This window comes from Astyanax mexicanus, chromosome 5 (genome assembly GCF_023375975.1).
Source record: "Astyanax mexicanus isolate ESR-SI-001 chromosome 5, AstMex3_surface, whole genome shotgun sequence".
Lineage (NCBI taxonomy): Eukaryota > Metazoa > Chordata > Actinopteri > Characiformes > Acestrorhamphidae > Astyanax > Astyanax mexicanus.
In genome coordinates, this window is record NC_064412.1 from 6,378,830 (window position 1) to 6,396,252 (window position 17,423).

The 17,423-nt window shown below is 34.1% G+C and overlaps 2 protein-coding genes across 3 annotated transcripts in view; one reads left to right on the top strand and one right to left on the bottom strand.

Annotated features, from left to right (window-relative positions):
• The window catches only part of pltp (phospholipid transfer protein), a 188,243-nt gene that overhangs the window by 21,572 nt on the left and 149,248 nt on the right, over window positions 1–17,423 (top strand). The gene's annotated exons all lie outside the window — the stretch shown is intronic.
• ctsa (cathepsin A) lies at window positions 241–16,112 on the bottom strand. The gene is made up of 15 exons (XM_049479490.1): window positions 16,038–16,112; window positions 14,852–15,012; window positions 13,277–13,388; window positions 12,446–12,496; window positions 12,197–12,283; window positions 11,957–12,112; window positions 9,690–9,781; window positions 9,184–9,268; window positions 9,009–9,094; window positions 8,295–8,373; window positions 6,572–6,717; window positions 6,038–6,113; window positions 4,802–4,891; window positions 2,893–2,994; window positions 241–987 (listed from the first exon to the last, which is right to left on the bottom strand). Exons 2-15 carry the CDS (start codon window positions 15,010–15,012, stop codon window positions 904–906), a joined length of 1,407 nt encoding a protein of 468 aa, XP_049335447.1. The 5' UTR covers window positions 16,038–16,112; the 3' UTR covers window positions 241–903.

The following is a 17,423-nucleotide window of genomic DNA, read 5'->3' on the forward strand; positions in this document are numbered from 1 at the left end:
TCTCATTTTCTGTAAATAAATGCTCTAAATGACAATATTTTTATTTGGAATTTGGGAGAAATGTTGTCCGTAGTTTATAGAATAAAAGCAATACTGATTTTACTTAAATATATACCTATAAATAGCAAAATTAGAGAAACTGATTCAGAAACTGAAGTGGTCTCTTATTTTTTTTTCCAGAGCTGTATGAAGACAATCCTAAAAAGGTCAGGTCAAAAAAGAAGGTCACAAAGAAACACATCGGAGAACAATTTTAATATAAAAAAAGATTGCAAAGGCACACAGATTCCTCCACTTTGCACTTTCAGACAAATAATTCAACAGCATTTAAAAACAACCCTGAGCAATTCAACACAATCCATGCTAATCCAATCCAAAGAAAACATTACATCTTGATCACACTCATTTTGGTCAACAGTTCTCATTCTGTGAGAGGAGTCATTCGTGAAAATAATCCCTTTTGAACTTAAAACAAAAATAAAGACAAAGTACCATTTAAAGCTAATAGACAAACCTGTAGCTGAACTATCTTTAATGATTAAACATAAAAAAATCTAACTCAGAACTACTTTAGCAGCCATCCAAAACAAACCCTCCACTTAAACCCAAGATCACTTTGCTGTGAGCCTCTGGTGTTCAGATTGTGAACGTGATCACTATCCATAATTATTTCACTTCAATATTAACAAAATCTCTTAAGTGTTGGTCAACAAACAAGATCCAGACTGGTCTAAAGCGCTATGGGCCAACAGACAGTGAAAGCAGAACATTTAACAAGCATTTGATTATTCTGAACAGATGTAAATGTGAAAATGTGCCACTCAGCCAAACTCAAGTGCGTTTCACAGTGACTCAGTGCAAACTCAGACTCGGCGCAGCAGTGTGAAGCTCCCTGGACCAGCGTTAGTAGGGCTGCTTGGTGATGAAGCGGCTGAACATGGTGTAGGCTGCTATGGGCTTATCAGTGGGGACCATGTGACCAGAACCCTGCAGAACATAATACAATACAATACACTTTTACTGTCAGAGTTCTCTGAAATGTGTGTATATAATATATATATATATATATATATATATATATATATATATATATACATATATATGTATATATATATGTATATATATATATATATATATATATTATATATATATATTTATATAATTATATTTCGATATTTCATAGTATTTTTGCGATAACGATACTCTTGGTGATATGACAAAACACTGAACCCCTAACAGAGATTTAAAAAAATACAAGAATTTAATCAGATTTGTAACAGAAGTCAATGATCCAGAATTTCATAGTACTAATAATAATGCACCCCAAATATCTTCATATATCCAGGATTAAAGTCAAATAAATGATACTGAACAGATATAATCTAGTCTCTAGTACACATATAATGGGAAATGACAACAGTGTACATTTTTCTTTTCCTAAAAACAGCAAACAAGTAATGGCCTCATGTGATAATTATGGGTGGAGTATTTGGCACTATATTTCAGGGTAAAATATTGTTCACGATATTCAAAAATATTGGTGCTATTATGACTCTTGAGTAAAGTTTCTGAACTTTAACTTCACTGAAGGGGCAGGAAACCATACAGTCATACCGTAGTGCTTGGCAATATAGTGGTTTACCTGTTATACCGGAAGGGAAATTAAAACTGCATTTTCACATTTCGCCATAACGCTAGAGGCGCTGCAAAGTGCTGTGTACAACAACACCGCCAAAGATGCAGATACAGCTAACTAGCTAACGCCAGCCAGTTAGCATTACGAGCTAATACACTGATGTAATGGAAGCTTAGCTCTGTGGACTCAAACACTCTATCCTGCCTGGAGAAACATGAGAATAGCACTTTATCTGAGGAGCTCCTTCTGCTGTTCCTCACTGTAGGAGTGTTTTTATCCGAGTAAAATGAGTAAAGAGATGAATGGAAGTATGCAATCGATCCACAGCGTGGAGAAAAGTTCCTCTCGCCCCTCAGACAAGCTCAAAATCTGTTCTCCTGGTACAGAATCATTTATTCAGCACAAGGGATAAAACTCACTAAAAGGTAAAAATAAACTTCAAGATCAGTAAGTACAGCCTTTTTAAATATATTTATACTGTAGCTTGAAAGATCATTTTAATGCACAATAAACTGAATATATTTGTTAACTGGAGAAAGAATGGAACTGCGGCTGATTTTAATACTGTAATGCCTCGAACGGCTTCAATAATAAAATATTATAAATTGACATTAAGTTTTTGTCTTACTTGTGCAACAGAGCTTTTGAGAAATATCTATTTGATTTCTTCATATATTGTGTAAGTTTGCGGTACAAAGTAAACCTAATACTAATTAGAATAAATTTAGGCTTAATTTAAAACCTTTGTGTTTTATATTATATGCATTCCTAACAGTAGAGTAAGTCACAAACCTATATAAAAGCCCAATCATGCAAAAATGATGAAAGTAAGAATCTTGACAAATACCATGATATACATTTTTGGTCATAGCGCCCAGCACGATCATACCATATTTCACCGCACTTTAAATCACAGAAATATAAAATAGCATTAAAATTCTATTGTTTGCATTATATAAACTCAACCTCAGAAGAAATAAATCTGTTGCTATGTCTTGTTACAAACAATCCATATGATTACATCATCATACTGATAAATCTATATATACACCCCCAAATATTTATGACATAACTTGCCTATTCTCCCCTTTATTAATTATTAAGGGTGGTGGATATGATTCCTGAGGGAGACAAATAATAATTCAGAATTTGTATAAATTATGAGATATTTGATTTAGTTCACTGAAAAATGCTTTTGATTAGAAAAACAGTAATGAGTGTTCTGCACATGGTAAAGAGCTTCAGATTACTCGTACCTTGACTGTGAGGAAAGCCAGGTTGGTGAACTCCTTGACAAAGCCGCCCACCTGCTGATTCTGGCCATTGAAGTAGAGCCATGTCCTGCGCTGCACTTCAACCTGCAGCAGATACAAATACAGTACTTGGTCACCTGATCTGTGGTCTTATAAAGCCTTGGATACACTACCCGACTTTTAAAGTGGGAGAAGATTATAAAGAGACTGGTCATATTACACTACACTACTTTGTTTTTGGCTGATTTTACATGACCAGGCATTATACACTACACCACCATGCAGTTGACTTGTGTTATTTAGGAGTTTTAGATGCCAACATGGAGGTGCATGAACTTGCTTCAGTTGTTGATTGTGCTGCTTTTTGTGAAGAAGCCAAAATAAATAAATAAATGAATAAATAAATAAAACGTTGTTGGGCTGAGTGGTGGATTGTAAATTCCAGTTTAAAGGAGAACTCTGGTGTAAAATTTTCTTTGGGTGTAGTAAAACATGATTTAAAAAAAAAAAAATTATAGCCCACCTCTGCTCTTCTACAGCTTTCTCAGATACAGTAATTTTGTGCTTTTTGCCCAGCACTCTGTACAATTGCCGCTTTGGGGCATATTTTGCCCTGATAAAAATTGCTTTATACATCGTTATACAGGTTCAGAGTAGCTCCACAGCTCTTTGGAAGAATCCAGAGATTCCTGACGTTTAAATTGAGGTATTAAGAGCTTTAAAAGTGCACAAGAAGCTTACTAAAAACCACTGTCTACATCCCATTATGATAGCTTTCAGCTCCGGGCGCCACCTTCACTTTACTGATAATGACAGGGGTGGGCTAGTTAACTAAAGTAAGTACGGTAGTTTTTATCATGTTTTACTACACCCAAAGTCCATTTTACACTGGAGTTCTCCTTTAAGGTTTCACAAGTGTTTTTCAGGTGTCCAACCTGTTCACAGGTTATTTGATTGTAGTGTAAAAGTGCACAAAATTCACGGTTCGGGTCACGCCAGAGAATAAATCCCAGGGTTCACTGCGATTATAGTACAGTGGGTTTATTCTGTTGATTTGTTTTAAACAGAAGGTTGTACAACTTACAAATTTATTTATCAGTGATACTTTGAAGCCTAAATATTTTCTATACAAATGAAAGTAACCTTAGCCAATACATAATGAGAAAGAGGGCTGGCAGTATCGGGTTTTGATGCATTATGATTAGTGGGAATTATCACAAAATCCATTCCTTAGAAATTTAAGATATACCAATACATTTATTATAAGTACATATATTCCATAAGTATTATATTATTTTATATAGTACATATACTCCAGCAGCACTACTAGCCTTTAAAATCTTTAAATGTTCCCATAAACACACTCAAATAGCGTTCAACATACAGTCAAAATATCATTATACCCGATTCTACCTGCTCTACAGTCACCTATATAAACCTTCTGGTGCCCCAAATTTTAAAGTGGTCAAAATAAACAAATTTTAAAGACAACATAAATGGCTCCAACACCTACATACACATAGAAATCTCACTTATACATAAAACAAAACTATATTAAAAGTTTTACTCTATATCGACTCAATTTAGCTTTAAATGAAACATCTGCTGCCACTACAAAAAACTCATCACATGGTCTTTCGTGTAGGTTTATTGTCCTAAACTTGGCAACAAATCTGAACATCTGGAGAAGAGGCGGACAGACAGCTGTCTGCCCACTGTTCTGGACCTGGACTGAGCTAGTCATTTTACATGCTTTCTGTCATTTAGTACATATTGTTCCTTTAGACAGCCAGCTGGCAAACAGAGAGCCAATTAGAATGCAACCAAAGCAAAACAAAATCTCTGAAATCACAGTGAAGAAAATAAGGAAACACAATCATGAAATAAAAATGGTCGTGTGCCAAAAACTCACCTTCTGCTGCAGAGACTCCACAAACCACTCATCCCCAAGGAAGTTGCAAGCCATGTCCACATCTCCGTTATACACCAGAATACGGTATTTCTGACAAAACAGGGGGGAATGTTAAAGCTACATTTCAGTACATTTGAATTTGAAGTTGATTTTGTGCTCTTTGGATAAACCACTTCTCATTCAGTGTTACTTATTTATTTTTTAATTTATTTCCTGCATTGTAGATTAATATTAAAGACCCGCAAAAACAGTTAAGGGACACATGGAATTACATAGTAAACAGTAAAAAAAGTGTTATTCCTCCACATTAATCCCCTGACCTAAACCTGATGAACTGGGGAGGTGATTTGGAATGAGTTGGTGCTACAACAAAAAAGAAAACACCCTGAATGAGAAAAGGTGCACTGCAAAAACATCCATTGGCAAAAACTAGACGAAATATATGTTAATTGAGAATAAACTAACTATATAAAAGAATGAACAATATAAAAAAAAAGAACAAAAACTATACAAACCAACAACCTATTTAAAAGAATGATCAAACCAACAATAACAAAACAAACAAAAAATACTAAAGAATGAAGAAATGAACAAAGTGTACAAACTAATGAACTATGCACATAAATAAAAAAAAAAAACTAAACTAGCGAATAAACTACAAGAATGAACAAATATACAAATTAATAAATAAAACTAACAAACAACTGCTTAAAATCCATTGGCAAAAAATAGACAAAATATGCAAATTAAGACAAATACATCAAAAACAGACAAAAACATCTGCCAAAGGGGTGAGCTCATTTTTGTTAGTAAGATTTTTTGAAATAAGCTCAATCGCAAAGTCTCAAAATGAGTGAGGTAAGACTTTAAATCAAGCAAAAATCCCACATTTTATAGCTTAATTTTGTACACAAGAATCAGAATAACTTGACATGTGGCTTTTTGTGCTGATTTTGAGTTCAAATTACTGAAAATAAGGTGAAAATTCTAAGTAAGACTGAATAAGTTAAACAATCTTACACTTACACAATGCTTGGTAAGACAAATATTCAGGAAAAAAAAAAAAGATTTATTGCCTTGAAATTAAATAACTTCAGTTGCTAAGATTTAGTTTTTTGCCGTGCATTTCCAAACTTTTGACAGATCCTGTATAATTTCACAATAAACTGAGAAGTGATGCATTAAGATTACATTAAGACTAACAACTCACCAACTGTAGCTTAAACCAAGACTCACCATTGCTCCCAGCAGCTTCAGGTACTGCTTCTTCACATCCATGTAGATACGATTATAGTTCAGATTCACCTCCCCACTGAAGACAAAAGGTAAGGTCAATACCTTTTTTCTGAGTATTTTAACAATATTCAGAGTGTCTAACACTAATATAACTATAGTTATTACAGGTTTGTTTGCTAACACACCAGTAAAGCAGCATTAATAAATACTGTCAAACGTCAACTATTGTGTCCAATTCTATCATGAAATGACCAATGGAAATTCTTCCAAATTTCCCCATGCTGTTCATCTGCAGAACCAGCCCTGTATATATAAAAATACATTAATAATGTAAACTGTTCAATTACTCAAAATTTACGTGGATGAATTTACAAATTTATATACATTATTATAGAACCTATATTCAGATCTCAACATTAACAATGGCCCAATTTGAACACACTTTCACTTGATAAAGAAAAACCTCACTAACCTGCATTGTCTGAGTTATTCTTTTAAGCTCCAAAACGTGAAACATTTTTCACATTTACTGACCTGCAGATCACCCACTCCAGAGCATCGGGAGAGATGTGAATAGCAGACTTGACGTAAGGGTCATTCAGGTACAGAGCAGACGCGGTGGAGTTGGTACAGGGAGGGTCCAGCTTAATCGATTTAAACATAGAGAGACCGAGCAGTTTCTGAAAAAAACAAAACCCCTCATCAATCATCAGATATCTTACAAACTCTCTTATTCCTGTTACTCAAGGAAACTGAATAAACGAATGGATAAATAACACCCTATACCAATGAACAAACGATACAAACAAACAATTCAAATGAATGAACAAACAAATAAATAAACCCCACAAACGAATGAACAGATATACAAACAAATTATTCAAACGAACAAAAATTAATGAACTATACAAAAGAATGAAGAAATAAACAAACTATACAATCCAAAAAACTATTCAAATGAACGAACAAATGAATGATTGAAAACACAAACTATAGAAACCATAGACTGTGTATAGCTGGACAGAGCATCGTCTCTCGAAAGTGAAGCCACCACAGGTCGGGCGCCCCCTGCTGTTTGGTTTCAGAAAGCTGTGTAACCTCACCCATCCCCATAGGTTTCAATGGCAAAACAGACAACTTTCAATCACGTTTTTTTCTAATATACTGTAATTCTACCTCCATTATTTAAATGCAACAGTTAGTGTAACCTCTGCTTATATTGTCAAATTTTTATATGCCCACAGAATTCATTTTTATAAACGTTATTAAGCTCTATTCAAAAAAGGTGTGGTTATGGTAAAAGGGCTGGTTATGGGCGGGACCAATAACAGACCGTCAGCTCCGCTCCGCCCCGCTCTGCAGCCTGTGACCTCGAGGCAGCCCTCAGGGGTGGGGTTATTTAAATGAGTAGGCTGTCTCTCCACAGTCTTTCTCCCTCCTCTGGTCTCTACTGCGCAGACTCAGGTGTCAGGATCGCCAACATGGCGGAAGATTTTGGCTTCATTTTCATTGAATGAATGGGAACGGAGACAAGGCGTCCATCTTTTTTTACAGTCTCTGATAGAAACCAACAAACTATTCAAATGAACAAATTAACTATAAGAACGAATGAACAAATCAATACAAACTACTTAAATGAATGAACGAATGCACAAACTATATAAAAGAATGAATGAACAAACGAAAAGGAACAAACTATTCCAAAGAATGATTGAACAAACAAACTATACAAACGAATAAACTATATAAATGAATGAACTATACGAAAGAATGAAGGAATGAACAATATACAAACTATTAAACTAGTAAACTATTTAAATGAACAAACGAATAAACGAATAAATGAATGAACAAACTATACAAAGGAACAAACTACTCAAATGAACAAACCAAGTATTCAAACAAAAACAAATAAACAAACAAAACCAGCCTTGTAAATGTATGAACGTACGAGCAAACGCACAAGCATACACAAATGAATCATTAATACAAAAGAAAAGAAGCAATGATCAAACTGTTCAAACAAATGAACTAGCGAATTAACTATATGAACGAACTATGCAAAAGAATGAATTAACTAATTAGCAAACTACACAAAGGAACAAACTGTTTAAATAATTGAACAAACTATACAAATGAATGAACAAATAATACAAACAAACAAGGTATTTAAATGAATTAAATTAACTATTGAATAAACTATTGAAATGAATAAATGAACAAACAAATGCACTATGTAAATTAATTTAAATGCTACCTGGTTCCATAATGAAGACCACTTGTGGTTAATGAAGTTGTTGCCCATGTCGCGGATCACAAGTCGTCCATTTTCAACACTACAAGCAAAAAGCAAAGAGTTATCTTGTGCTGCTATAAAAAAAAAAAAAGTCCTGACAAATATTTGTTAAACTCTTATTCAAAGTAGCAAAGTGACAAAAAGCATAATGTTTTACCTGAGTATATAAAATGTAAAATCAAAGAATCTATAAATTATGGAGCGTATAAAGTCAAAATAATCTGTAAACATGTAACAGGTTGACAATTTTTGACTGGTGACACAAACCTGCTAACTAGTTAACCTGAAATTAACACAGCATGGAGGTTAAAATTTAAAACGGTCGTTTTAACCTCATTTCCTTCTTCCCCTGCTTCACTCACTTGTAGGCCCTATCTTTAAATTGTTTTTTACCTTTAACTTCTAATAAAGTATGTACTTCACTATTGTAAGTCGCTTTGGACAAAAGCGTCTGCCAAATGTAATGTAATGTAATTCAATGTAATGTAATGCTTCAAATATCATCATAAAATAGTTCTTTAGGGAACCAAACATGTTTTTTTCAGTGGCACTGATAAATCTCTTATTATTTCAAGGAGTGTGGGTTCAAAAAAGGTCTATGCACACACTAAAATCCTCATAACTAAATTGTATACTATTAAACGTGTCAGGTCTGTAAAACAACAACTTTCTCACCTTGTTCCAACCCCCCCAGCACAAGGAGCGTACAGGTTATAAATGTTCAGTCCAGAACTGTAAACAATATTCTGGACCTGTGATACCTGTAATAAAACAGACAATATAATAAGTGCTATCAAACAATAAATGCATGCAGAGATGTGGAAGAGATAAGAGGCCGAGAAACACTTACGCTGGCTGAGCAGTCTGGGTCAGGACTGTTATAGAAGTTACAGTTTCCATCTTTACAGCAGTACTTCTGCAGAGATGACCATAAACTGCAAAAGATAAGCAACACACATTACTGCCCTCATTCAGAAAGCTGAATCAGACATTTTACACATGTTTAAAAAAGTCCACCAAGCTCAAACATCCATTACACCTAGTTTAGGTGCATTTCTCGACAGCCAAAGACAATTTGAGAGCTATAAAAAATCTTTTTCAGTGTGTAGTGCTAGAACAACTTTTTATTTAGATGCTGTGACCAGTCTTACGGTTTAGCATGTGATTTGTGGTGATCCAGGCACATAACATGAGACCACACTTTAACAGGAAAAGCTGTTAAATTTCCCTTTTAGATCTAATCTGTAGAAACTGGGTTAAAAACTGTGTTGCAAAACAACTTAAATTTTGCACTTTAGACTTGTTTGAGCTTTAGGTACTATAGTTATAAAAGTGCAGAAGAAATGGGAAAAACACCTGGATCCGAACAGTCCGTGGTAATAGGCAAAATAGACCAGAGAGTTGTCGTTCAACTCATAGCTGGACAAGCCATTTCCAACAGCTATACCCTAAATCATACACATAAAAACATATAAATACATGTAGAACACACACATATACACACCACTTCAACAATCTGTACAATGTTTTTACATACAGTGTTTGAGACCTGGAGAGCTGAAGATTTGAGAGATTTTGCTGCTTAGTAAAAACACACTAAATGCTGTACAGGTACCTCAAGAGGGCGCTATGCCATTACACAATAAGTGCCCATTATCTACACCATGGGTGTCCAAACTACGGCCCGCGGGCAATTTGCGGCCAGTTTCCTTTTTTGGAGCGGCCCGCGAGGTATTTTAGAAATAGAATGAAAGTTGGCCCGCTGTTAAGCAGGTTTTTATAATGTGAGAATCAAGGTTTGAACGCTAGGTGTCAGAAACGGGGCAAAGAGTCTAAAAGCGGAGAGGGTGCGCATTTCTAGCGCAGAAAAACGGGGCAAAGAGTCTAAAAGCGGAAAGATTGCGCATTTCTAGCTCAGAAAAACGGGCCAGAGAGTCTAAACGCGGAGAGGGTGCGCATTTCTAGCGCAGGGAAACGGACCAAAGAGTCTAAAAGCAGAGAGAGTGCGCATTTCTAGCGCAGAAAAATGGGGCGAAGAGTCTAAAAGCGGAGAGGATGTGCATTTCTAGCGCAGAAAAACGGGCCAGAGAGTCTAAAAGCAAAGAGAGTGCTCATTTCTAGCGCAGAAAAACGGGCCGAAGAGTGTAAAAGCGGAGAGAGTGCGCATTTCTAGCGCAGAAAAACGAGCCAAAAAGTCTAAAAGCAGAGAGAGTGCTCATTTCTAGCGCAGAAAAACGGACCAAAGAGTCTAAAAGCAGAGAGAGTGCGCATTTCTAGCACAGAAAAACGGGCCGAAGAGTGTAAAAGCGGAGAGAGTGCGCATTTCTAGCGCAGAAAAACGAGCCAAAGAGTCTAAAAGCGGAGAGGGTGCGCATTTCTAGCGCAGCAAAACGGGAAAAGAGTCTAAAAGTTGCCGTAATTAAGGAGTTTAATATTAAGAGACATCATGAAATTAAACCTCAATTTGAAAATTCTTAGTTTACACAACACTGTCAAAGATAAAGATAGTAAATCAAGAAAATTGGTGTGTAAATGAAATAATCAGGAAAAAAGTATTATTTAAAGTGGTATATTTCATTATTTGTTTAATTACAGAGTCTGTGGCCCGTGACTTCAAATATATTTCTCCTTCTGGCCTCCAACAAAAAAAAGTTGGACACCCCTGATCTAGACTGATGGGTGTGGTTGTCTCGAAACGAGTACATTTTTGGTGTATTGCTATCTTGGCAAAGAAAAAAGTTAAAGTGCTCTTTGGGATGGCAAGTGACACACCCAAAACACACCCTTTATTTAATTAGAGAATTAGTATACGCCTTTTGCAAGGCATACTTTTCTCGTTGTCACGATAGCAAAGTACGAAGCTTCTAAGGTGAAATGTTTTAAAAAAAAAAAAACAAAAAAAACAAAACACATTTTACTGCAATAGACTCCAAAACATCACCATAATTCATTCAGATGTTAAAATAAAAAGAAGCCAATTCACTCTCCATTTTCTTACTAAAGATAATTCTTGGATTAAAGAAGCTTTGATGTAATATTCAGTTTCTTCATGAGCATTAATTTATAGAAAAGCAAGCTTCATTATGCTTTGGCTACAACTTATTTACCTCGTTCCCACGCCTTAACAGGGTTCACACACTTTTTAACCAATAAATTTCCATGATTTTTTTTTCCATGACCATATTATTTTTGAAACATCAGTGCAGACATGGAAAATACAAAAACAAAAAAAAACTACAACTAAAAAAAAAAACTTATACATTATAGTACACTTAAAATTAATCAGACACACAATTTTTTAATAATAAAATCAGAGTCAGATCCTGAGAGCTCCATTGCGTACACACTGACATGCCCTAAATCAAGCTGCGCAGTTGACAGTTTGCAAAAAGATCTCTAAAATAAGGGAACCAGCTGTGGAAAATCAGTGAATATAAACTAGGCTTTTGTATTTGAGGGTTTTGGTACCTCCCCCTTCTTACAAATTAAAACTCCTAGCAAGCAAAGAGATCCAAACTAATTGGTGGAGTGAACCTATTAAATTTATGTGTATTGTTACACCCCTACAAAACATTGTTTATCATCTGAGATCCACTAAACTTAAAACTCTAATAAACAGGTACCTGCAGGTTGATGCTACTGTCTTCCATAACTCTCTCAGCCAGAGTAGGGATGTAAATTCCTGCGTAGCTCTCGCCAGTCAGATAAACTTCATTCTTACTGTACTCAGGAAAGAGTCGGAAGAATTCCTTCAGGGCCAGGTAGTTGTTCATGGACACCTTTATGTGAGAAAAAATGAATAAAAAAAAAAATACATACAAAATAATAATAATAATAATAAAAAAATCCAGGTGTGTGCTCACCTCTGTATCATTGGTCGTGTACTTCTTGTCATCAGAGTAGGAAAACCCGACACCTGCTGGTGACTCCAGGTATAACATATTGGCAATCTGAAAAAATAAATGCAATTTAATTTAATTTTATGCTGTGAAGGAAATTAGGAGATTAGCACTTAACAACAGGGAAGAGGAAACCACATTATAAACAACCCATATTAGATTGGCAGTGTAGTAAAATGGGAATAAACTGTAAAAGTGGATTAAATTACATACCATGTTCCATGAATAGGGATTGTACTCTAGAGTAGTGCCATCATCTTGGATCTGTTTATTTAAAAAAAAAAAAAAAAATTCCATATCATATCAGAGGCAAAAATATTACCAAAAAGTTAAGAATTATAAATATATATTTTGCTTTTTAGTTTTAATTGTTTTTTATGCAGTTTACCTGCATTAAATATGCTACACTTTAGTTTTGTGGTAGATTTTTATTTTTAACAGTACTTAATTGTTATATTATTGTTATACTTGTTTATTTTATTACACTATTTTGTTATACAAATTAATGTCTTGATACGCTCTTGAAACTTTTGATAAAGAAATGAATTAATTAAAAACAACTTTAATATTTATTTTGCTTGTTTTTTGCTTTGTTTGACATTCATAAAAAAAAAAAAGTGTCAATGTTTTGTCATATCATCAAGAATTTTTTTAACGTAAAAAGATACCCTGAAATATTGTGATATTATTTTAGGGCTATAGGTACATCTATAAAAACACTGATGTGGGAATACATTTAAGATTAGCATTTGTGCAAAAAAACAAAAACAAAAAAAAAAAACATTTGGTCAATCTGATTTAATAAAACCCTTTCTTTAAAGGCTTACATTAATCCAAATGTTTAACGTTTAATAAATGGTTATAATTCTTTGCCTTAATCTAAAACCAATTAAACAACTTCTCTGCAAACAAGCAAGTCTCTTAAGCTCTTCTGAGAAGTGAAAGTCAGTTTCGCTGAGTCATTACACCCTAATATAAAAAAAACACACAGGAACAGAAAGCAGGGCTGTGAAAACAGTCAGAAGGCTCTTGACTGAGTCTCACCAGGAAAGGACCGTGTTCTGTAAGAAATCCATCCAAAGAGCTGCATCCCGGACCCCCATTCAGCCACAGAACCACTGGGCTGCTGGCTGGGTTTTTCTGCGACTCCACAAACCTAAAGATAATTACAGCAGCGTGTTTACAACCTTAATAAAAAACATGTCCAGACTGTACAACTGATAACAGGGTTCATACACATTTTAAACAATACATTTCATGCCTTTAAGGCAAATTTTCATGACTATACAACTCTAAAACATCAGTGCAGACATAGACAATAAAACCAAAAATGAACCAAACCTATAAATCAATATTAATTACAGCAGCTCTAAAAGTAATCATAAAATGTTAGCACAGACTTCGAGAGCTCAATTGTGTAGAGCTAAATTACTGAATTAACTCTGATTTGTTAGCTTAAAATAGCTTTTCTCCTAGATAAATTTGTAGACCAAATTTCCATTACTTTTCCTAGACTTTTTGGGTGTTTTGATTTTCCAAAACTTATTCAGGCCTGGAAATTGCTATTTTCAAATTCTATGACTTCTTCAGGTTTTTCATGACCGTACAAACTCGGTGATAAATACAAAGGTTAACAGTATCCTCACCTCATATTAAGGTAACAGAACAGAAAACAAAGGGAATGAGAGTTCATAATGCTAACTAAATCATAGCAATGTTCATTAAAATAGTCATAATTTTATTTATTACGTATTCTTTTTAAACATTATGTTAAGTTAGGTTTGTAGTTACTTGGGTATGTTTGCAATGCATTACATTTATAACCTAGAAGCATGAATATAAATAATAGGAAAATAGCTAAGGACATTGAATTAATATACATTTTTCCATCATCAGTGCATTAAAACAACATTGCGAGTAGAAGAATTTAGCCCAATCATTCAAAACCTTTAAATGAATGTTGATTCAATGTGTTAAGTCAGAATTTCAATAATAACTGATTTATGTAATAATTATATATATTATAATAATGGTTCCATGTTAAATAAAAATGTTGTTTAAGATTGTTGTTTTTGCCCCATCAGCTTTAAAAAGGTACAGCCAAAACAATAAATGTGGTATCAGTCAATCAAATAACTTTAGAAGGGGTGCTTTAGTTAAACTAAATAAATAAGTTATTTGTTAATGTATGGAAATTATTTACTGAGCTGGTGGAACAGTTTTTTTTTCTTAACTAAGGTAATTAATTATTAAAGTTGAGTGGATGGATTTTACCCCGAAGGAACAAATTAGCAATATTTAATTGAAATTTTATTATTTGTCTACCTAGATAGGGTTTCCACAGTGTGGTTTTGAACTAACCCTGTAAAACATAATATTCTTAAAAAAAAAAAAAAGCTTACAATAAAACACTGTTTTGTAAGTAAATGAAATAAAGATGCCACAGATGTGAACAAAAAAAATAATAAAATATAAATAAATACAAAATAATTTTAATATAAATTATAGTTTGAAAGGACAGTGCACCACGCCTAGATGCAAATATGATATTAAAATATTTGCCAAATAAAAGTCCCAGTGGGAAAAAAGGGTTAAAAAATAAAATTTAAATAAACCCACCAGTAATGGAGGTGCTTATTCCCAGCTACATTGAAGTAGCCAGAGTACTGCTTGAAGCTGGGCTGTTTCGAAAGTCCAGGGAGAAACTTGATTTCATCCTTTTCTGGAGCCCCGAAAACTCCTACCGCTCCTAACAGCGAGAACAGCACCCCCAAATACATCTGCAGAAAAAAAGACAACAGATTTAAAACACTCTTTAAACAACATTTTACTATACTGAGTAGCCATTAGAGACCTATTAGATTTAAATATTCAGAAAATTAGAATAGTATGTAAGACCAATTTGTAATTTTGGCAGTGTGCCAAATCCTGCTGGAAAATGAAATCCGCATTTCCATAAAAGTTGTCATCAGAGGGAAGCATGAAGTGCTGTAAGATTTTGTGGGAAAATAAAACTGCACTGACTTTAGACTTGATAATAAAACACAGTGGATCAACACCAGCAGATGACATGTCTCTCCAAACCATCACTGATCATCAGTAAATTTTACATTTCATTTGTAAATCAAGGGAGCAGAGTCTGGAGGAAGAGTGGAGAGACACACAGTCCAAACTGCTTGAGGTCTAGTGTGAAGTTTCCACCAATCAGTGATGGTTTGGAGAGACAGGTCATCTGCTGGTGTTGATCCACTGTGTTTTATTATCAAGTCTAAAGTCAGTTTGCTCTGCTGACAACTTTTATGGAGATGAGGATTTCATTTATCCAGAAGGACTTGGCACACTGCCCACACTGCCAAAAGTAACGTTACCACTTATATAGTTCATGTTCTAATTTTCTCTGAGACATTGATTTTTGGTTTGGATCTATAGTAAAAGAAATAAACACTTAAAATAGATCACTCTGAGTGTAAAACATCTTAATAGTATATGAGTTTCGCATTATGAACTGAACTACTGAAATAAAGTAACTTTTCGATGATATTCTAATTGTTTGAGATGCACTAGTACATCTGCAACAAATCAACAGGTTTAAAACAGCTTTAAAACACAGAATAAACAACATTTCACTGTACTGATTTAACCAGAACCGCCAGAAAACCCACAACTATGGTAACTAACACTAAATAGCTGTTTAGAAAAGGCAGATAGTCGCTTTAAAAAGCCAAAAACCATTTACTTGGCTAAACGCCTTCCTTAAAATGCGCTAAATCACAAGAAAAACAGAGATTAAACTCCTCGCCCTTACCTTCACAGCTGGCAAGAGCAGCGGGAAGTAAAATCCATCAATAAATACAGAACTAACTCATGTGACTGTAGCCGCGTGATCAGGTCACACTGTGCTTGGAAAACACCATAAAAGTTCACATAAACATTTACCAAACGTTTCCTTCATCCTGTTATTTAAACACAAGACATCACGAATAATTACTCGAATAAACAATATCAGATAATTGTAATAATCCTCAAATATGCTTTTTAAATTATTTAAAAAATAAAACATTTAATATCTGGGTAGGTGCAAGGACTTTTATTATGACAGGTGCTCTGTAGGAGTCGTTACTACCTGTGTGTGACCTCGCCGGTTCCGCTGTCTAGTTCATTAGTTAGATATTATTTATATAAAATAGGGAAAATTAGGGCTTCTACACGCAAATAAGCAGTTATAAGTCCAGAAAAGAAATTGATATATATCTAAATATAGCAGCTATAATACCAAATACATTTCTGTTAGATATATTGTATACCTCACAACTCTATAGTATAGTGATGGAAACTCCGGTTCTTTTTAGAGAGCCGGTTCTCTTAGCTCGGCTCACTAAAAAGAGACGATTCTTTCAGCTTCTTAGATTCAATCAATAGTTCAATCAATTAATAAATCAATCAGTCAACCTTTATTTTCACTCGGGATTACATTGCGGGTGACCCTAATTTACAATGCCCCCAAAAGGACTAAAAACATTAAGATCAGAAATTAGAAATAAGGGGGAAAAATAAATAAATATATATTTTTAATAAACCTAATATAGACGAATAAAAAATCTACATTGAAAATAGGAAGAAATTACCATAATAAATAACATAAAAAGTAAAGAATTTATAAAATATAAAATTATGGAAAAAATAATAATAGTACAAAATTTTTTGATGGTTCTAACTGCTTGGGTGGCAGTTTAAGGGAGGAAAAAAGCATTTTCTCATGATCTGTTACAGGGCTGCTATGACCACCATCAGTTATTTATATATATTTTTAACCTGCTGCTTATTAATGCTTAAGTGTTACAGTTAAATAATACCCCTGCTGCGAAAAGCCTCTTGTGTGGAGAGAGTGTGCGCTGCTTTGCAGAGATTTTTTGTGACCAAAGGAACATAAATACAGTAAATTCCTGCCATAACTAAAGGAAATAAACCTCTTACTGATGCCGGAAAACTGTATCAACATCAAATATACTGTGAAGCACTTTAATCTCATAATAATACGACTACGATCTCTTAATTTTCGAAGTGAACTTTTTAAATTCTGTTTAAAGTGGCTCTAAAATGCAGATATTTGCATCTTAAGTGTTTTAAGCAGGGATGGCATATTTTTAAAGACATATTTACTTTTTTATTAATATAATACTTATAGTATAAC